This window comes from Sus scrofa, chromosome 7, assembly GCF_000003025.6.
Source record: "Sus scrofa isolate TJ Tabasco breed Duroc chromosome 7, Sscrofa11.1, whole genome shotgun sequence".
Lineage (NCBI taxonomy): Eukaryota > Metazoa > Chordata > Mammalia > Artiodactyla > Suidae > Sus > Sus scrofa.
Window position 1 is genome coordinate 38,298,956 of NC_010449.5, and position 21,007 is coordinate 38,319,962.

A 21,007-nucleotide genomic window follows, 5' to 3' on the forward strand; every position below is an offset into this window, starting at 1 on the left:
CCAAACTCTGCCTGAGAGGTTAAACTCGAGCCACCCACATGTGCTGTGAGAGGGGCTGTGGGCAATCATGGGTACCTCTGTCCCTTGGTACCCCTGGGTGGGGCCTAGACCCCTACCCCTCAGTGCAGACAGGGCCAGGTCAGAAGGACCCTAGACTTGGCCAAAAGGCAGGGTGAGGGCAAAGACGATCCTACAGAATATTCTTGTCCCCTTTCTGCTGGAGGTTCTATGACAGGTCCTGTGCCCCCATTTGACATCCTCAGGGGCCCCCTCCTCCTCAGCCCTCTAGCAGCTGGCTCAGCCAATCCTCACCACCCCAGCTAAAGCTCTGGAAACTGGCCTCAGTCCCAGGAAGAGCGAGGGGTCAGGATGGGCAAGGTCTGCTAACAGCCTAGTCACCATTATCATCCCCACAGGTCTGGGACACCCAGGCCCACTTTCTCTTTTCCCTTTGAGGGCATGAGGGCAGCAGGGCACAGGCGGGATTCTTCCCGGCGGTGGCCAAGCCCCTGGTGTTGCTCAGCCCTGGAGAGGACAGGGAAAAACCCACTCTGGAGAAATGATTTCAAGTGGCCCCTCCTCCCACTAGTCCTCTGACCCTTGTTTCGTTCTCAAGAGTGATTTAAAGGATAATAAAATCGCTCCCATGACACAGCATTTACGCCAGGCTGGCACTGTTTTCAGGGCTTTGCACAGTACAATGTCGAATCCTCCTAAGTGTCCTATAAGGTGGAGACTATAGTCACCCCCATTTTACAGACGAGGAAGCTGAGGCATGAAGAAGTAACTTGCTTGAGGCCACGACCCAGGCAGTAAGTGGTGGAGTTAGGATTCAAACATGGGTAGTCAGGAGTTCCCGTCGTGGCTCAGTGGTTAACAAATCTGACTGGGAACCATGAGGTTGCGGGTTCAATCCCTGGCCTTGCTCAGTGGGTTAAGGATCCGGCATTGCCGTGAGCTGTGGTGTAGGTTGCAGACGCGGCTTGGATCCCATGTTGCTGTAGCTCTGGCGTAGGCCGGCAGCTACAGCTCCAATTAGACCCCTAGCCTGGGAACCTCCATATGCCACAGGTGCGGCCCTAGAAAAGGCAAAAAGACAAAAAGACAAAAACAAACAAACAAACAAACAAACATGGGTAGTCAGACTCCAGAGGCTGCTTCATTGTCACTGAGACCTTGATGACCCCTGTCATGAGGGCAGGGGTGCCACTGCAGAGGGGTGCGCGTAGGAGGTGTTCTCCAGACCTCAAGAAGGACATGGAGTCCAGCTGGGGAGACAGATGTCACACAGTTGCTACTACATTTTAGAGTGGCCTCCCTGAGGGGTAGGATTTCCCCAGCCCAGAGGGAACCCTGAGCTATGTGGGGCTAAGCCAGGAAGGCTTTCCGGAGGAGGTGAGTGACCAAGGTCTCTGCAGGGAGACCTCGGTGTGAGGAGGAGGAGGAGGCGGCGGGGGAAGGGCGTTGGAGGCCGGAGGCTAGGCTGTGAGGCAGGATGGGGCGGTCTGCACCCCCCTGCCCCCTGCCCGACCCTGCCCACCTGCGCGGGACGCCGGCCGCCGCAGGGGCTGTCAGCGGTGGGTGGCCCCCGAGACGGAGCTGTCGAGTCTGTGCCTGACGCCTCTTTTCCCTCCACTCTCTTGGTCTCTTTCAGTTGGAGGAGGACAGACTCTCGGGGCACTCCCTCCCGCGGTACAGCCCCCTGCGACGACTGGCGTCCTCCGTGTTCTCCTCCTCCACGCTGGAGACCGAGCATTACCCTCACCCTGGCGGCGGCGGCTCCTCCGGTTCCCTCATTCAGCGCAGCCGCTCGGCGGAGAGCAGCCCCGTGCGGGCGCCCCACCGGCGCCACGCGCCCCTGGCCGCCGGCAACCACAGACTCGTGCCCTCGGTGCTCCGCATCTCGCGGTCACAGCTGCAGCAGGTGTGGGCCCGCTTCACCCACAAGACCTAGGCTGGGCTCCCCCCCCTCCTGGAGGGGGCAGGTGGGGGGGGTGGGGAGCAGGCAGAGACCATGGTTCCTTCCCAGGACGCAATAATCACACACTCACACTCCCCATCCCTCCCCATCATGCAATACAGCCCCTAGAACGTCGGCCCAAGGTACTGTAACCCCCCACCCCTCACCCCCCATCGTCTCCCTCTGCTTGGTGCCAGCCAAATGGTGCAGGGAGGGGTGGGGCCGTTGGTGCAGTTTCTGGGACAGGACAGGGGCTCTGGGATGGAGCCACCAGTGGGTCCAGAGTCCAGGGGAAAACAAGGTGTCAGAGAGAGGCAGATGCTGGGTCAGGGTCATTCTGGCACCGGGCTTATTCTGTTTAATCTGTGATCTCTTGGCATGGCTGGGCTTGGTCCACCCTTGAGGAGGCTGCCAGGAGACTGGGACCCTGTTGGTGTGCTGTGTGTCTGTCTCTCTGTGTGGGGCAAGGCGAGTGGCCCTGTGTGTGAGATGGGGGCCTGGCCGGCCGGCTTTGGGGTAGGGTGAGAAAGTGCCTCTGTACTCAGTGATATGGGAGAAAGAGGCCCTGTGACCCCGTGAGCCTTTCCTATGCCATTGTCACAGAGGACAGAGTCCTTGCCCTCCCGCATCTTGACCCAGGAGGCCTGGAGCTCAGTCCACTGTAGGCTTCCCCTCCTCCGAGGCATGTGTACCATCACCCACCGGTAGGACTGGTTGCCTGGCCCAGCTCCTTTGGAGCTGATGGTGGATGAACAGTGACCTGGGATCTGCCCCTCAAAGTGAGCTGAAGCCTGAGGGTGAGGGGATCCAGTCCAGCAGCAGTGGCAGAGAGGGTGGTTGTTAAGGATGAGGTGAGATGGATGAGATCAGGACAAATTCCAGAAAGCAGCAGCCCCACCACTGCCCCTCTCAGAAGGTGAGTCCTTCCTATAGGTGCTCAGCCAAGCATGTTGGCCCCCAGGGGCAGTGGTGAAGACAGAGCACCTGGTAGGCTGATCAGATTGGGATCTGGAGATGGGTGGGGATCAGGATACCAGACTGCCTGTGCTCTTTCTGCCTATTTCTCAGCACGTAGCCTGTCATTGCAGGGACCCCCAAGGTTTTCTTCATTCCTGCCCTTGTCAGCAGGCACCTCTGTTCCCCTGGGGAGTGGGGCAGTGGTGAAGAAGGCTCCAGGAAAGGCAGTACCTCTATAGGGAGGAGAGGAGGGGAGGAGGCCTGAAGGTTTGCAAAATGTTTAATGCAGAAGGTTGCATTTGTGTGTGTGCTTGTGTGCATGCAGGTACACTTATGAATGTGCTTATGTATGAGCATTTGTGCATGTGGCAGGGCTGCCATAGATGGATGCTCAGGTTGTGCACTGTGCAATTCCAGGGAATTCCATTTACATAGACCCTAATGTGAATGGTACCCACTGAAGCTGCACAGTGCTGCAGTCCTGGTGTGTGTGTGTGTGTGTGTGTGTGTGTGTGTGTGTGTGTGTGTGTGTGTGTGTGTATGTAGTAGGAAGTCAGAAAGATGTTTGTGCATTCCTTGGTAGTTTCCTACGTAGACATATTATCATTCTGGCTCCTCTCTCTCCTTTTCTCCCCTAGACTTCTGCTTCCCTCCCAAAGCACCTCCTTTCAACTCCTGTCTCTGGTTAGGATAGAGGCCTCAGGGCCCCTGCCCCTGCCTAGAGGTGCCATAGTGGGTGGGCAATGCCCTGAGCCAAAATATTCTCATAGATCATTCATTTCTCCTTTCTCTAAAAAGTGTTTCTTTTTGAGGATATCTCACTAAGAGCACCCTCCCCATTTAGAAATGAAAGCCAGACTTGGGTCCTTGTACACATGCCCCACCCCCACCCCCATCCTGGCTGCTTTCTTTTGAACCTCCCATATCCAAATCTCTGTTGCCCTCTGGGCTGTTTTGGGTGGCTTTCCACTCTGGCTGAAAGTAGAGGAGGGGTCGGGATACCCTTCAAGAAAAGAGAGAAAACATAAAGCACAAAGGTAAGGAGGTGGGGTGAACTGTAGCCCTACTCCCTACCTTCTGGCACTGCCCCCCACCCCACTCTCTCCACTACTCTCTGGCCCTCTTTCCAGCCTCCCCAGCTAGTGGCAGGGGGTGAAGTGTAGGAGAGTCTGTCCACCAGCCACTCCAAAAGTCAGCAACAGTGGGGTAGGGTCCCTGCTATCTGGGATTAGATGAAACCAGGAACTCTGTTATCCGGCATTTCCTTCCAGAGGGTTCAGCCACCTGACCCTGGCACAGCTCCCACTCAGTGACCAGAACCCTGAGGTACTCTAAGATCCCAAAGTGCCTTGTGACATAGCAAAGATGATGGCACTAGCTGCAGCCTTGTTTAAACATTAAATACATACTTCTTAACAGCATCCCAAGAGTGGCTGAGTTTTCAAACACACACATACACACACACACACACACACGCACACACATCAGAACTGATAACTGTGGGAGAGGGTATGTCCTTTAAAGTAAGATCATGATTTAAAACATTTTGTCCTTTGGAGGACATCCTTTTACGTGTCCTCGGTAGTGGAGGAGAGAGGGTCTTATAAGCCATAAAGCTTCAAGCTAACAGGAAGTGATCTTGATAATATTTCATCCTTTGAGGGTGGCTTTGACTTTTGGAAACATCTATGGCAATTTGAAGCCACATGTGTGGGAATCAAGTTCATGGGAAGCTCAGCAGAGCCCTGCATGTTTTGGAGTCCAGGTGCCTGACTGTAAATCCCCCCAGGGTAGGGAATTTGTGAGCCTGCAGTGTTGTCAAGCTCCTTTTTCTAAAGAGTTTCCCAAAGAAGAGGCCAGAGGGTTTTAAGAAATGATACCCTGCTTGGGGAAAGCACTTAGCCTCCCCAAGGTCAGCTTTGAAAAGAGGCAGCACTCTTTTTTGTCTTGGAAAATGGTATTTTCATACTTTAAAGTCACCCTCTGCTTAAAGTGGTGGCTTCCAATTATTAATTCATGTATTTTATTTAAGTCACTGGCACATGGCACTTATTATGTGCCAGGCAGTGATCTAAGCACTTTACAAAAATAACTCATTTAATCTTCATAATAGCCTAGGAAGTAGATCCCGGTATTAGCTGCATTAAATGGATTAACCAGAATTACTAATTTACAAAAGGTCTGAAAAACCCCTGCCAATGCCGAATAACTGAGGTCTTGTTTGATAGGAGCTTTAAAGCATTTTAGTCTGTGTCTTGGTCTATTTACTGTCCTGTCTGGTGGCCCCTCCTCACTCTACCCAGGAAGAAGGGAGTTGTTCACAGGCCAGACCCTCCTTCCTCCTCCATCACACCTCAGCATGAGATGGAGTCCAGGCAGGGGGTCACTCCTGAGTACTGGGGTTGGTTGAAATGGCTGGACCCCGTCTCTCCAGAGATCCCAACCTCTCAACCCACATGGCCCCAAGCATCCCATAGCAACTCTGGGGATTAGGTGGGCAGAGTACCAGTTCCAGTGAGAAAGCAGGTATTCAGAACCCTGTCCTCTGTGGTGTTGGTGGGATCCTTGGGGTTCGGCTCACAGGCAGGGCAGGAACTGGCATTGGTGACCACTGGCCATGGAGATTTGAGACGAGTGTCACCAACTTACACGTCAACAGGAGCCAAGCAGTGTCAGGGAGAAGGCACTTGTGGGAAGTGTGGTAAACTGGGGGAACCACGCTATCCCTAGCTCAGCCAATTGTTGCCAGTATCTTCCAGTTTTTAATTATTGGCATCTCATTGTTTAAAAGCAACAACTTTTTAAAGAAAAATCACTGTATGAGCTAAACCAAACTGGTTTACAGGCAGAGATCCTGAACTCAGTTTGGAAATTCTTTTGTCCCTGAGGAACCCCCTCTATCTGTCCAAAGCTGCAGCACTCAAAGTGGGAAAGTGTTTTTCCCCAGGAACTCAAACTGAGTGGGCTTCTTAAGAGGAGGCAGCTCATGGCTAGTGGGGATGTGTAGTGTGTGCTGTGTGTACATGTCTGTGAGCTCATAGTGTGTGTGCCTAAGTGTGTGTGTGTGTGTGTGTGCGCGCGCGCGTGTGTGTGTGCGCGTGCCAGTGGATTTGTTCGTGGCAAGTGGGGTCTTCCTTGTAGGACCAGTATTTTCTCGAGGGTCAGGACCCTGGGTCAGTGAAAAATGCTCTAGTTCATTCTCAGTAATGAACGGACACCCCCACCCACTTAAGGCAGCTTGGGTCACAGCAATAACCACTCAACACTCACCCCAACCATGAGCATCCTGAATCCAGCAATCTCCTTTTCATTTTCAGCTGTGGGAAAAAGGGACTAGCCCTGCCCAGAACTTGGGCAGAATGGTGGAACCTCTGAGCCATGCTGGCACATTAACCTTTGCTTCCCCAGACAAGGGGGGCAGGCCCCTCCAATCCCAGGAAAAGCCAGGGTTCCTCTCTGTGGAGGGTCCCAGGATCCTCCTTTGCTATTTCTCTCCTTTGCCCTGCATAGGTCCCTTTTCTGGGGAGGGGTGGTGCTGTCTCCCCAGGCAGTTGTTGGGGTTCCTGGGCCACTGGGGTGGGGAGAAGGGGCTGTGCAATGTGTTCCTGGGCCACTGGGGTGGGGAGAAGGAGCTGTGCAATGTGTCTATATGGGGTGGCTGGGGGAGGAGACCATGCTTTGGGAGGGTGTAGGAGCATGGAGAATGCAGTTATCCCCTGCTGTCCTTTGGTACCTGAGGATGGACGCATAGGCCCCTATGGAGGGCCCGAATACCACCTCACCCCAAACCCCACTGAGATTTCAACCCATAGGGCAGGAATCACCCCACCCCCATGGGCAGTCCTTGGTAACAAGGAGCTTGGCAAATCCGTCTCCTTAAGTTGGGGGGCATGTGGCAAGTTTGCATTATTCTCATTAGAGACAGAGGTGCCCCTGGGACTGGTGGGGTCAGCCTCTGAAATTTTCAAAGCATCCTTCTCCCTAAGGGAGAGGCTCCCAGCCTGAGGACCACATCCCTCAAGTATCCCAAATGGCTCCCACAACACCCAGTGGGCTTCCTAGCGTAGGGAGCCCCTGGGCTTGAATGGCCGCAGCTCTCCAAGTGAAGAGTTGAGAAGCGGTGGGGGGAGAAGGGGCAATGAAGCCCAAAGGACTATGGGAACCTTCCTGGACCTCCGCTTCCATCCACTAGGTTTCGCCGTGCGTCCCTCCTCGTACCCACCCCTCTACCCGCACAGATTGGGGTTCACCTTACCACGACCAACCGCCCCCCTACACACCGCCCCCCACCCCCAGCGTCTCTCTCGCTGCGCGACTTTTCATCCACTCTCTGAACAGCAAACTAAGAGACCTGGCCTAGGAGAGCATGAGCATCGTGTTTCCAGGCCCCTCTTGCAGGTTTTTCCCTGTATCCGGACCCCCCCAAACCACCGAATTTCCCTCTGTCCCCGCCCCCGCGGCCGTCGCACCACGAATGTATGTTCCGTGTTTTTAACTAGTTGCTACGCGGCGTGACTAGGGTACCGCCCGGCTTCGGAGCCCCGACCCTCACGTCGCCCGAGCTGCCCTCCGGGACACCCCGACGTGCGCGACCCGAGGGGGCGTCAGCCCCTGCGCCCTGCCCCCGCCGCCGAGCTGCCTGCTGCTAAAGTCCTCCCCCGGGTCAGCGCCCCCTGCCGCCTCCCGCCCCTCGCTAACGTTGTGTTTGCTTCCCCTCCGCGGGCTCGTGGCCTCTGGATACCTGGCCCCAGGCGGTCGTGGGGTGGGGGGAACCGGACTGGATTGTGGGCTCGCCCCTCTCTGCTCCAGGGCAGGATGCAGACGAGGGTTGGGAGGGGGAGCTGGTCAGTTCTCCGCGCTCGGAGAGCCCTTGTCGCCCACCCCTGATTCCTGTTACCTCACCGCCCACAGGGCTGCGCTCCCCTCCGCCCCCGCCCCAAATAATTGGCCTTGTAATTGGATGCCAAAGAGCCCAGAATGGAGGGGGAGCCAAGCTTTGAGCCTAGGTCTCACAGAGCCACCCCATGCCCCCTTTTGGCCCAAGCCCCAGCGTCCGTCCGTGTCTCCTGCCCCACCCCACTTCCACCACTGAGGGCCCTGGGGGTCCCCAAACATGCCCCCACTTCCAGCTCTTCTCCCTTCCCATCCCCGAAAATAAAACTCAGGGACCAACATCTGCTTCCTTTGCACTTGCTCCGTCGACCCCCTCCCCCCCTCCCACTTGGATGGGCCTCCATGGGGGAGGAGGCCGGGTTCGGGGCCCTTGAGGCTGACAGTATTGAGGGAGAAGAGGGCTGGATCCTGCCCCCCTGAGAGGTGGGACTGGTGGGATGGGGAAGTTCAGCCATGGGGCCCAGCTGGGCCCCTTCCCTCCAGGGACCCAAGGAGCCCCCTCCCACCGCTGGGAGCACTTCCTAATCGTGGTGGGGAGGGGAGCGAGACGGGAAGGGGGTTGGCCAGAGGACCCTCCCGGAAGTCCCGAATCCCAGCCAGTTTATTCCTCCCCATCCCATCATAATTCCTCCCCCCTTTTGTACTGCAATAATACTGTATTATAAGCTTGCACTATTTCCTGACCCCGGCCAGCATAAGCATGCACGAAAAACTCAAAACCACATACACACACACTCACACACGCACACAAAGATGGGACGCTTTTTTTTTTTTCTTTCTCTCTCTCTCCGGGGTGCGTCCTCAGTGTACAGAGCGGCGTCCAGGGGGGCCCCGGGCCCAGATAGAAGAGCATGCACTGAGCCCCCGCCCCCAGACTGCGAGTACTGTACAAATCCAACACTTGAAACTGACACGCACACGCGCGGCGCCGCCATGGGGGGTGGGACACAGACACGCACCCCCGCGCACACGGCCGCGCACGGGCAGGGATGGGGGGGCGCCCCGCCCTCACGCGTCGCTGTGCGAGGGATCTTGTGCCTTTTTAAGTCCCTGTATGTTAATGCAGACAATCCGGAGAGCTTGTGTACTACCAAATCCTGATTAAAGACGCCTTCCAGGAACCTGCGCCTCGCTTCGCCTGCTTTCTTTCACCCTTCTTCTTAACCCACCACTCTATGCAGACCCAATTCTGGGGTCGTCTGGCTGGGTAGAGGGCAAGGGCTAGTCTTTTGCTGACTCAGAGACTGGTTGGGGGTGGCGGGGGCAAATTCCAGATCAATGGATCCAACCCCACTCCTACCTTACCCAGCAACTAGGACAGGGTAAATCCGGCTGGCTGTGTGTCTCCTTTCATCCGGAGGAAGGCCTTAGGGGTGGACTCTGGTCTCTGGAGCCAACTCCAAATCACCTACTTTCTGGAGGGGGGAGGTGGGGAGTGGGGGTGGGTGGGTGAACTAGTCAGTTCTCTAGGGATCCGACAATTAAGGCCAAGTGTGTGGTGGGGATGGGAAGCCAGAATGCCAGAGAGCCCTGTTGGCAGGGGAGCACTGCAGCCTTCCCCCTGCCTTGGGGAGAATAGTCTGTTGAGGGGGATCAGTGATTGTGCAGAGCCTGGGGGCTACAGGGATAGAATGTGGGTTGAGGCAGATCTAGGTCAAGGAGAGGGGTAGCGCATGAAGGAGGAAAGGATGGCAGAGACTCTGGAGACTGCAGAGAGAGAAGGTGAAGGGGGGGGGTGCTCGCCTTCTTTCTGTCCCCTACTCTACCCCTGCAGCCCTCCAGCCACAGGGCCAAAAGAGGAAGACACTCTTCTCCTTGGGGCCTAAAACCAGGGTGGGGACAGAAGAAGGGCAAGCCACAGGTGTACTTCTTGACCCTGAGAGATTTAGAATGCCCCCTTGCTGTCAGTACCTTGCTCTGGGATATGCCAGGGGATGTTGGGGACACTAAGATCTGGGGTCAAGTATATGAGGATCTGTGAGGACCTAGGGTAGGCAGCTGCCTTCCTAGGTCCTCTGACTCCTTCCACCAGTTGACTGCCACAGACCTGTGTGCCAGGCGGGTAGGGTTGTGGGGGTGGCACACCTGGGTGTGGGACGAGGAACAGAGAGGGAGGGCTCTTGGCTTGGCAGATGTGTTTGAGAGTGGAGACCCAGATGCACCCAGGGAAGAATCTGGGAAAGGCGGAGGTGGGCGGAGGAGGCTACCCTGTTGACTTCTTATCTCCATTTCTCAGTATGGGCAATGATAGCCATGGAGGGAGGCTGTGTTCCTTTGGGAGGAGGGGAGATGGGCTGTTGGCACTGGGAAGCTGCTGAGGGAGGAGGGAGGGGCACTGGTGTGAGAGGCACAAAGCACCCCCTCCAAAGAGGGAGGGGTGGGGTGTCAGGGCTCAGGCTCTTTTTGTTATTTGGGAGCCCGCCTTCTTTGACCTTGGGACTATGGGCTGATATGCAGTGCACAGCATCTGGGCTTGGCCAGGGTTCAGGTAGGAAAGTTGCTCAATGCACCCTGTGTGGGGTTGGGGCTGTGTGGAGTAACACTCTCCCGTGTCAATAACAGAGAAGTCAAGGCTGAGGAGAGCCCAATTTTACTGGTGGCAGGGGCAGATCACAGTCAGGTCCATCTATCTCCTATCACTTTTCCTGCTGACTGGAGTAAACAGAGACTTGGGCTGAGGGCTGAAGCTGATGGGGCCACAGGCCTCGCTCTGGGCTCAGTGGAGGCAGGGGGAGGGATGAGGCTTCATATTTGAGTGTCTCAGCTCCAATGGCTTCCCTCCCCTCCTCCCGGGATTCACCCTTACCACACCTGCCTTTGGCTAAATTCCATCAGAATCGCCAGGGAGCTCTGAAGCAGATTTATGGGCCTCATCTCTGACCTACAGAATCTGGGGGGTAGGGCTCAGGATTTTTAAAAAGCACCCCCAAATAAGGCCATCCCAAGCCAGGCTGGAGAACCACAATAAGCAAACTGGAATCATAAAGGGTCACTGCCCTGGGAAGGGAGCAGGAAGGCATGAGCTTCCCCAGACCCTGACTTCCCCTCGCTGACACCTGGCACTTTTCCTTCCCTCTGAGATAGAATGAGGGCTGTCACTGCTGTCTCCTTCCCATGGTGTCTCGGGCCTCTAGGGCCAGGCACACAGAGGCTGTCCAGCGGTCCCTGGCCGACAGAATGAGCATGAGATCACATGGAAGAATGGATGCATCTTCACTGGGTTCAGGCATCTGGGAGAGGCCAGAGAGGGTGAGGGAGGACTTCTCACTCTCTGAGGAGGCCAGGCCTGGCCCTCCCCAGTGTGGAGCTGGATAGGGAGGGGCTTTGAAATAGAAAACCCAGCATCCCCAAGCCGGGGTGGGCTGGCAGTGATCCTTAGGACTAAGCTACTCCTACTCTGAGGTTCACAGCTCTGCTAAAGGGCAGAGGGTCCCAGGTTTCCCCTATATGGGAGGCCAGTGAGTTCTGGGCTACACTGGTTGATGTGCTTTGTGACTTGGGCATGTTGATGCCTCTCTCCAGGCCTTGGTTTCCCAGTCTGACATTATCAGTGATGCCTGTTTTCTAATTCTCATCCCTCCTCCCTCTCAAGTAATGGAAGGGGAGGGCTTTGAGATGGAAGGAGAGAGGGTTCCACGTGGGCACTGTGAGCAGCAGGTCCAGCCTATGGATGGAGCTTTCCCAGGGAGATCCAAGAACTGGCCAGACTGCAGGGGAAAAGGTGGTTCTAACAGGGATGCCCAAAGTGTCAGAGATGGGACAGGGAAAACAGGCAGAGGTTCTTCCGAGGAAGAATGGTGTGGTGGGGTTGAAGCATATTCCTGCTGAGTAGGATGTGTCTGGAGGTGGTAGGTGAGTTCTGAGCCAGACAGGAGAGAAACGTGACCAGAACACACCCCAGAGTGTGCTAGGGTCCAGTGCGGGATCTGATGCTCTCATCTTGCTTTACTCTTCCCCCCTCCATCAAGTCCTCACTGATGGTCAGATTATGAGGAAGATGATTGCCATTAGGGAAGGGAGAAGTCACAGCCTTGGGCAAATGTTGGCCTTGGGAATTCCTGCCTTCCCTTCCACCTGCACTTGGGCGGACTGCACAGAGACCTCAGCTGGGAGAGCCCTTCCTTTCCCACCTCACCCCTAGTAGGTATGGCATACAGGAGTTTCTGGGCTTGGGGAGGGAGGCAGTGATCTCTAACATAGAGTGAGCAGAGCAGGGGATAGGAGGCAGGGGTAGGGGAGCTGACATTTATCAGTCAACTGTTCTATGCTGAACCCATTGCTTATATGACCTCATTTATGGTCACAGCCTTTGTGGAGGAGGCATTATCCCCTTTTCACCTCCTAATCTAGAGACTGCCCACGCCATGAAAACAAGGACCAGATCTGTCTTTTTGATCTACAAATTCATAGCCTCTAACATGGTGGCCAGGATAATAGACACTCAAGGACTTCTGAATGAATGAATGAATAACCCTAAAGGGGCTCGGTGTTTATCAGGAGAGAGTCATGTAAACACGTGCATGTGAAATAGAGGGTGAAAGGTTCTGTGATGGAAGGATGTGAGGAAAACAAGCAGAGAGTGATGAAGTCTGCTTGGTGGGTGGACAAGAAGCTTTTGGGAAGATGAGCTGTTTGAACCAGGTCCTAGAGGAAGAGTAGGGATAGGTCATATCAATAGAGAAAAGGACCCGCGGGTGGAGGAAACTGCCCAGGGAAAGAGCCAGGAGTGTGAGTTGCACGATACATTAGAACTGCTGGAATGGGAGTTCCCATCGTGGCTCAGCAGTAACAAACCTGACTGGTATCCAGAACATGGGTTCGATCCCTGACCTCACTCTGGGTCAAGGATCTGGCATTGCCCTGAGCTTTGGTGTAGGTCACAGGCATGGCTTGGATCTGGCATTGCTGTGGCTGTGGTGTAGGCTGGCAGCTATAGCTGGGAACTTCCATATACCGTGGGTGCGGCCCTAAAAAGACAACAACAACAAAAGACTGCTGGAAGGTATGGCGGTGCGGTCTGGGTTGGGGGTGCGGGCAGAGGGTGCGGTTCAAAGTGAGGTTGGAGCAGAATGTAGGAGCCAGATAAAGGGGCTGGGGGCTGGGGGTGGGGATGCTCTGGTGCCAAGCCAAAGACTGGAACTGTCTCCTGAGGGCTGGGGGGACCACCATAGGTTTCTGCAGGTTTGCTTTGTTTTGGTTTTTGGTTTTTAGGGCCACACCCGTGGCATATGGAGGTTCCCAGGCGAGGGGTTGAATCAGAGCGATAGCTGCCGACCTATGCCACAGCCACAGCAACGTGGGATCCGAGCTGCATCTTTGAACTACACCACAGCTCACGGCAATGCCAGATCCCCAACCCACTGAGTGAGGCCAGGGATCAAACCTGCATCCTCATAGATACTAGTCGGGTTCATTTCCAATGCACCACAATGGGAACTCCAGGTTTCTGCAGGTTTGAAGCAGAGAGAAATGGGATTAGATTTAAGTTTCAGGAAAATCACTTGGGTAGCTGTAGGAAAAATGGATGGGGAATACAGCCTGGAAAAAATAGGCCAGTGGCTGGGGAATCACCAGGCAGGATAGGGCCATGCCCCTGGGGCTGGGACAGCAGACGCATGTTTGAGAGGAATGCTTGGCAGGACTCCCTGAGAGTCTGGGTGGCACCTGAATGTGTTGGAGGTGTCAGGATAGCTCCAGGGCTTCTGGTTTGCGTGGGCCGTGTTTAGGAAAACAGAGGCCCTGTGTGTTCCAAAGGCTAACAAAGTGCTGGATGGTACCGTCAGTACCATCCTACTGAGAACAAAGCCATGTCAGCCCTGATGGAGCCTGGTGCATTGTGGGTGCCTGGGGATGTGTGTGATTGACAAGGGCAGAGCTAGAGAAGACAAAGCATCAGAGGTCCCAGTAAGATGCTCAAGTTCTTTTTTTCTTTTTTCTTTTGGTCTTTTTAGGGCCATACCAGTCGTACACGGAAGTTCCCAGGCTAGGGGTCAAATCGAACTGTGTTCACAGCAATGCCATGTCTGAGCCATGTCTGCGACTTATACTGCAGTTCTCGGCAATGCCAGATCCTCAATCCACTGAGCAAAGCTAGGGATCGAACCCGCATCCTCATGGATACCAGCCCAATTCTTAACCTGCTGAGCCACAATGGGAACTCAGTCAGGTCTTTTGAGTTTGGAAGGAAGGAGGCTAAGGAGAGACGTGGCAAGAGTCTAGAAAACCAAGGACAGGCCGTCACATTGCCAAGGACTCTGCACAAAGCTTCAAAGGGAAAATCTTAAGCAAGTAAAAAAGAAACTGCTTTTTTTTTTTTTTTTTTTTTTTTTTGGTCTTTTTGCCATTTCTAGGGCCGCTCCCATGGCATATGGAGGTTCCCAGGATAGGGGTCTAATTGGAGCTGTAGCTGCTGGCCTAGGCCAGAGCCACAGCAATGCGGGATCTGAGCCGCATCTGCAACCTACACCATAGCTCATGGCAACGCTGGATCCTTAACCCACTGAGCAAGGCCAGGGATCGAACCCGCAACCTCATGGTTCCTAGTCTGATTCGTTAACTACTGAGCCATGACAGGAACTCCCAGAAACTGCTCTTCCTAGGCTGGCTTGAGTTTCTGGAGGAAGTGCAGACTCAAAACACACCTGCAGAGGACTAGAAAATTCCTAGGTAACAGGCAGGTAGGAAGGGGGCTGGAGCTCCAGGGGCCAGCCTGCATTTTAGGGGGTGGAGGACAGCCCGAAATTTGCCCTCATCTGACACAGGTTCTGGTGGCCCTGGGCAGCCAGATCCCTGGCCACAGAGGTGTTGTGCCCTGTGAGGAGGCAGTGAGGCTGACGACCCAGACACTTGCTGCCCCTTTCTGGACCTGGTTTTCTCATCTGCAAAAGGGGGAGGTGATCTTCTGGGGGCGATGATGGCTTGCAGTTGTCATTTTCTCCTGTTGATTGACCTAGAGTTGCCTCTGGATACATTTGGGATATGGGAAAGGAGGTGGGGGAAAGAGGAGACTGAGAGACAGAAAAGCACCAGGATCAAGGCCTGGACCTCAGGGGACCTGGAATACAGACCACCTGAGGTCCTAGGGACAGAGTGGCGAACAAAACAGCTGCAGCACCTGCCCTTGTGGAGCCTCCTAGCCTGGGGGTACATGTGGGCCTCCTATCCTGGGGGTGCAGGCAGGCCTTCTCTGGCCCAGGAGTGAGGCTGACCACAGTGGGTCCCTGTGTGTACCCCCTGCAGGTGTTCTCTGTGGCACCCCCGTTTGAGGTGAACGGTCTCCCAAGAGCTGTGCCCCTGAGCCTGCCCTACCAGGACTTCAAGAAGGATCTCTCTGATTACCGAGAACGGGCTCGGCTGCTCAACAGGGTCCGGAGGGTGGGCTTCTCGCACATGCTACTCACCGCCCCCCAGGTCCCACTGGCTCCTGTTCAGCCTCAAACTAATGGGAAAGAGGAAGAGGAGGAGGAAGAAGAGGAAGAGGAGGAGGAGGAGGAAGAAGAAGAGGAGGAAGAGGAGGAAGAAGAGGAAGAAGAGGAGGAGGAGGAAGAGGAGGAGGAGGACGAGGAGGAGGAAGAGGTAGTGGCCTTGGGGGAGGTGCTGGGGCCGCACAGTGGATCCAGCAGTGAGGGGAGCGAGAGGAGCACGGACCGGAGCCAGGAGGGTGCCCCATCCACACTGCTGGCCGACGATCAGAAGGAGTCCAGGGGCCGGGCCTCGATGGCCGACGGGGACCTGGAGCCTGAGGAGGGCTCCAAAACGCTGGTGCTCGTCTCCCCTGGCGACATGAAGAAGTCGCCCGTCACTGCAGACCTGGCCCCCGACCCTGACCTGGGCACTCTGGCTGCCCTCACGCCCCAGCACGAGCGGCCCCAGCCTGCTGGCAGCCAGCTGGACATGTCTGAACCAGGCACCCTGTCCTCGGTCCTCAAGTCCGAGCCCAAGCCCCCTGGGGCCGGGATGGGGCCGGGGGCCGGGGCCGTGACCACAGGGGCAGGGGGAGTGGCAGTCACCTCCTCGCCCTTCACCAAAGTTGAGAGGACCTTTGTGCACATTGCAGAAAAAACCCACCTCAATGTCATGTCTTCCGGTGGACAAGCCTCCCGGTCCGAGGAGCTCAGCGCAGAGGGCGAGCTGGGCCTGGAGGTGCCCTCTGATGGGAGGGTTGTGGAGGAGGGGGCCTCCGTGCCTCTAGAGAATGGCATTGCCCTGTCAGGCCCTCTGGGGGACAGCCCCTTGGAGGTGGCCACGGACTCGCTACCCAACGGCCCAGCCCTTGCCGATGGGCCAGCCCCAGCATCCCTGCCTGAGCTGGGCCCTGAGAAACTGGCCACCATCTCCCCCAGTCGCCATGCCATGCCAGGTCCTCGCCCCAGGAGCCGAATCCCTGTCCTGCTGTCTGAGGAGGACACGGGCTCGGAGCCCTCGGGCTCACTGTCGGCCAAAGAGCGGTGGGGCAAGAGGGCCCGACCCCAGCAGGACCTGGCACGGCTGGTGATGGAGAAGAGGCAGGGCCGCCTGCTGTTGCGGCTGGCCTCTGGGGCCTCGTCCTCTTCTAGCGAGGAGCAGCGCCGTGCCTCTGAGACGCTCTCTGGCACAGGCTCTGAGGAGGACACGCCTGCCTCTGAGCCTGCGGTGCCTAGGAAAGCTGGGCGGGCAGCTGCCACTCGGAGCCGGATCCCTCGCCCCATCAGCATCCGCATGCCCACACCTGCCGCAGCCCAGCAGCCCCCTGACAGACTCCATGGAGCAACCCCAGCATCTGACACAGCCATCACCAGCAGGTGAGGAACCGCTGCCAGTCCCAGGGTGGGCAGAGGGTAACCACAGAAGGCCTTTACCAGCAGAGGCTTCCCTGGAGCCAAGGTCAGGGGCTATTGACAATTCAGGAAGGACCCTCAGCCACAACTCCTGTCCACCACCTCCTCAACTAAGTCTCTGTTCTGACTCAGGTCCCAGCCCTGTCACTGGGCTCAAAGGAATCGTAGCAGTGAGGGTCTCTGGAGGAGTGAAAGGGAGGCCAGGCTTGGGAAAGGCTGGTGGGGGCCAGTGAGGTCCACACACAGCCTCTGGTGTGCCATGGGGCATTTGAGGCCAAAGGATAAAGCCCAGGATAGTTGGGAGAAAACATTATTCCTATTAATATAAACATGGGTATATAGTAGAATAGAATGTAAAATCCATGCAAGCTTTGAAGATGACATAGAGACATCAAAGAAAGCCTGCAGCAAGCTCTTTTGGCAGCCACCTGGGAGTGTGTGGCACTTAGAGGTCCTGCCCCCAGAGGATGGGGCACCAGGCCTCAGTTTATCCATCTGTGCCATGGTCTCTTAAGTCTTAACCAGCTCTGAGGATGCAGGACTCTGGGGCTCATTGCCCAGGGAGATTCTGAAAATGTCTCTCCTTTTGTTTTTTTGCCCTCTTCTTGTCTCCTGACTTCTGCCCTCTGCGCCCCCGGAAGGCTCCAGCTGCAAAAGCCCCCGGGAACGGCCACCGCTGCTGATCTCCGGCCCAAACAGCCCCCTGGCCGAGGCCCCGGTCCAGGGCGAGCCCAAGTCGGCGCAAGGCCCCCAGCCCCGCGCAGTCCCGGCCTCCCCGCCTCTGCCGTGCACCATCCCAGCGCGTCCCCCCGGAGCCGGTCTCTGTCCCGCAAGGAGAGCCCCTCCCCCTCGCACCAGGCCCGGCCTGGGGTGCCCCCACCCCGGGGCGCCCCGCAGGCCCGGGCCCAGCCTGATGGCACCCCCTCCACGGGGGCCCCCAAGAAAGGACCCAGAGGGAAACTCCAGACTCAGCGCTCAGCAACCAAAGGCCGGGCGGGGGTCGCGGAGGGCCGGGCCGGGGCCAGATAATGACGTAAGCGGCTCTCCATGGCCCCCCCACCCTCACCCCGGCCCCCACCCACCGCCGGCCACACTGGAACAGCTCCCAGCACAGCCTTACGCGCCTGACGCGCGCCACCCGCGGCCCCAACTTCCCGCCTGCACCCGCGAGGACGCGCGCCAGCACACGCCGCGCCCCACCCGTGGGCCCTGCCGATGGGGGCGCCGCGCCACGGGGGGGAGCGCCCGCCTCCCCATCCTCCCTCGTCTCCGCCCCTCCCCCTGCTGCCCTTCGGGTGGGGCAGGCCCACCCTCCGCCCCGGGAAGGCTCAGCCACTTTTCACCAAGGACTCCACTAACCGGGGGGACGCCCGCTCACCCACCAGGCCTCTGCTGCTCTCCACGCTCCCCCAGGGAACTCTGCTTACACATCCTGTGGCGCCTTTCCCTCTTCCAGACCCTCCTCCACCCAAAGCCCCTCTTTTTAGAAAAGGGAGCCTCAAATTCCAGAAGTGGAGGCTCCCGCCTCCCTGAGGGCTAATCCCAGTCTCCTGGGAGCTGTGGTGGTTCCAAAGGCCTCTTCTCAGCTGCCAGACTAGGGTTGGAGAGGTGAGACCTAGGAACCACTGGTCTACTCAAGTGTGAGGAGACAGGTCTGAGCTGCCCCAGAGTCAGCACCATCCTGGACACCCTGTTGGAGGCAATGGGCAGGTAATGGGGAGAGGGAGCTCCCCTGCACCTCCAGGGTGCAAACACTCCCTCCCCCGGAGTTTGAGTGGGAACCATCAAATGTGTGTGGGCTGCCTTCCCAGGCAAGTGTTTCCCAGTGGGAAGTCGGAGGAGGGCTTTTAAAAAGGTTTCACACCCTCCCTTGGTCCCCTAATCTAGTGCTCAGGATCCCTCACCATCAGGAATTCCTTCTTGCCATCTAACCTCAATCCTGCCTACTGCAGTCGCAGCCAACTTCCCTCTCTCCTGAATTCAGTGGAGGTGGAGAATGGCTGGTTATCATCTCTGTGCCGGCCTTTTGGAGATTCAGGGACTCAGTTCTGGAGGGGTCACCTTCCGTGTCCTCCAGGCTGTGGGGAATGGGCAGGATCAGGCCATCATCTCCCGCAGTGGGCAGAGAGAGCAGAAACAGACAGACAGAGAGCTGGCCCCTGGACTCAAGGCAGAAAGGCCCTTCTAACTTCCAGATTGTATGATGCTTGTGTGACAGGTCCAGCCCCAGTCCCCAGCACCCCAGCTTACCCTTCAGCCTATCCCCTTTTGTTCTAATCCCAACCTATGCAGCTGAGCAGTCCCTTCAGAGGGTGAGGGCTGTGCGGCTCCATGAATGGATATAGGGCCTCCTCCTGGGTCTGGCTCCTGCATTGCTCATCCCAACTCATTATCAGCCTCAACTGCCTACATCTGGGCCAAGAGGCTACAGAAGGGATAGCCAACTCTGCCAATCTGGGACAGGTCCTCTGCAGGCCTCCTCCATCCTCAGCACTCACAGTCTGTGTTCCTTGGCCTGGCCCCACTGTTCTTCCCTGGGTCACAGAGAGCAAGCCAGGACAACCAGGGGAAGAAGAAGAAAGGCCCCAGCATGCCCCAGGGCGGCATTTGGCCACTATCACTTAGAAGGATACCCATGAGGAAGCTGGCCCTGAGAAAAGACTGCGGGCGCCAGCTGAAGGCCCTGATGGAGGGTCAGCAGGCTTGGGGAGCTGCTTCCATGCCAGGGTGGTGGCTTCTCTGCAGACCATTCCAGGGGAGGACTCCAGGGTGGACGGCCTTCAAGATCCACCCCATGCTGACGCAGATGCTCCCAGAACACTCAGGAAACCTCTCCGGACAGAGCCCTCTTTGTCAACCCGAGACCCTCCCAAGGCCTCTACTGCCCTCTGGGTCCAGCAGAGAGGGTGGAGCATGGGCCACTCCTTCCCACCTAGAGCTTCTCCGAATGACAATCAGCTTGTGCCAGGTGGGGACCAGGGCATGACCCCTGGTGCCCAGGTCCTGGGCCTGCTCCTTGCCACCAACCGAACCGTGAATGTAGGGCCCCCAGCCTCAACCCTGCCCTAGGACCAGCAACACCCTGGTTTGGTGTTGGGAGGAAAAGGGGGTGGCCTGAGAGAGCCCCAGGCCCATCCCAACTCTCAGCTTCACCCAGCACTAGAGCTGGGCAACGACGCAAAACCTTGTCTGCCCTTGGGATTCGGACCTCCCTAGGGCTTCCAACTGACCTCAGGCCTCTGCGTCATTGAATGTCACCGAGGGGAAGGAAGGGAAGGGGCAAGTGTGGGAGGGGGATAGGGGACTGACGCTGCTCCTCTCCCCCGGAAGGATCCAGGGCAGAGGAAACCACACCTTCCAGTGTCCCCACCCCCAGCTGCAGCCTCTTCCCCCTTGAGAACCTATTCTCCCCACCAAGCCCTTCTCTACAAGAGTGTCACCCCACTACCACCACACCCCTTCAGCACCTTCCCATCGCCACACCCTGTGTCACTGGCTCAGATGCAGGTCCGTTCACCCCAGAACATGCCTCCCTTCCCCAGATGCACTGTGCACGAAGAAGGTGCCAGAGAGGGGCCGTGCCCCTAAATACATGGGCTGCCCCCTTCCTGGCTCCTTGCAGGGGTCTGGCTTGCTCAGTCTTCTCAGCTCCAGGGACCCGCCCTGGTGGGCGCCGGGTTGGGGGCAGGGAGTTGCACTTCCTCTTCCCCCAGGGAAGCCGCTGAAGAATGTTTACATGCCAAACAGAATGTAACACCCTCCCCTACCCCCTCCTAGTCACTGCATGGCCTCTGCCCACCCTGCACCTGTCCACCCCCACCCAACACCCCGGAAGCCGCTGTCATGATTAGATCGGGTCTTGGAAGGGAAGTAGCCATCACACCATTAAAAAGCCTGTGGACCTTTCTTTTTGTTGGCCTGGACTCTTTCCTTTGGGGGAGAGGGCAAAGCCCAGGAGAGAAGAAAGCAGAAAGAGAGGAGAGAGGAAAGAGAGGAGGGACTGACTGTCTTGGAGGCAGATTGTCCACAGAAGAGGAAAGGGAAGCTCAAGATGGATACAGTTAACGTGCTCAGAGTTACACTGGTGGGAAGGGATGGCCCTGCTGTCTCTGAAAGCAAAGCCCTGGCTCTCTCAGCTCCCCGAGTTCCCAGAGACTCTGAGTCTAGCTTTGTGCAGAGAAAGGGGGAGGAAGAATTTTCACTGCCTTCAAAGTTAGACAAAAGTGCAAGTGTTTGGAAAACGGTAATGTTCAGCAGCACGCAGGCAAGGAAGACCAATGGTCATTATTCTAGCAAAATCTATGAATATCACAAATGAACATGGCCTGTGATCCCGCATCTCCACTTCTAGAAATGTATCCTATGGGTATACTTGTAAAGC

At 56.8% G+C, this 21,007-nt stretch overlaps 1 protein-coding gene and 1 long non-coding RNA gene across 2 annotated transcripts in view; one reads left to right on the forward strand and one right to left on the reverse strand.

The window, feature by feature from the left end:
* The window catches only part of TTBK1 (tau tubulin kinase 1), a 43,021-nt gene extending 22,490 nt beyond the window's left edge, over positions 1-20,531 (forward strand). Inside the window, exons 14-15 of the mRNA XM_001929304.5 lie at positions 15,050-16,590; positions 17,268-20,531. Coding sequence (XP_001929339.3) covers positions 15,050-16,590; positions 17,268-17,655 — 1,929 coding nt within the window. The 3' untranslated portion in view covers positions 17,656-20,531. The remainder of the gene's footprint in view (positions 1-15,049; positions 16,591-17,267) is intronic.
* On the reverse strand, positions 1,136-1,849 carry LOC110261529. The gene is made up of 2 exons (XR_002345740.1): positions 1,766-1,849; positions 1,136-1,268 (listed from the first exon to the last, which is right to left on the reverse strand). It is a non-coding gene; the product is annotated as an uncharacterized LOC110261529 (long non-coding RNA).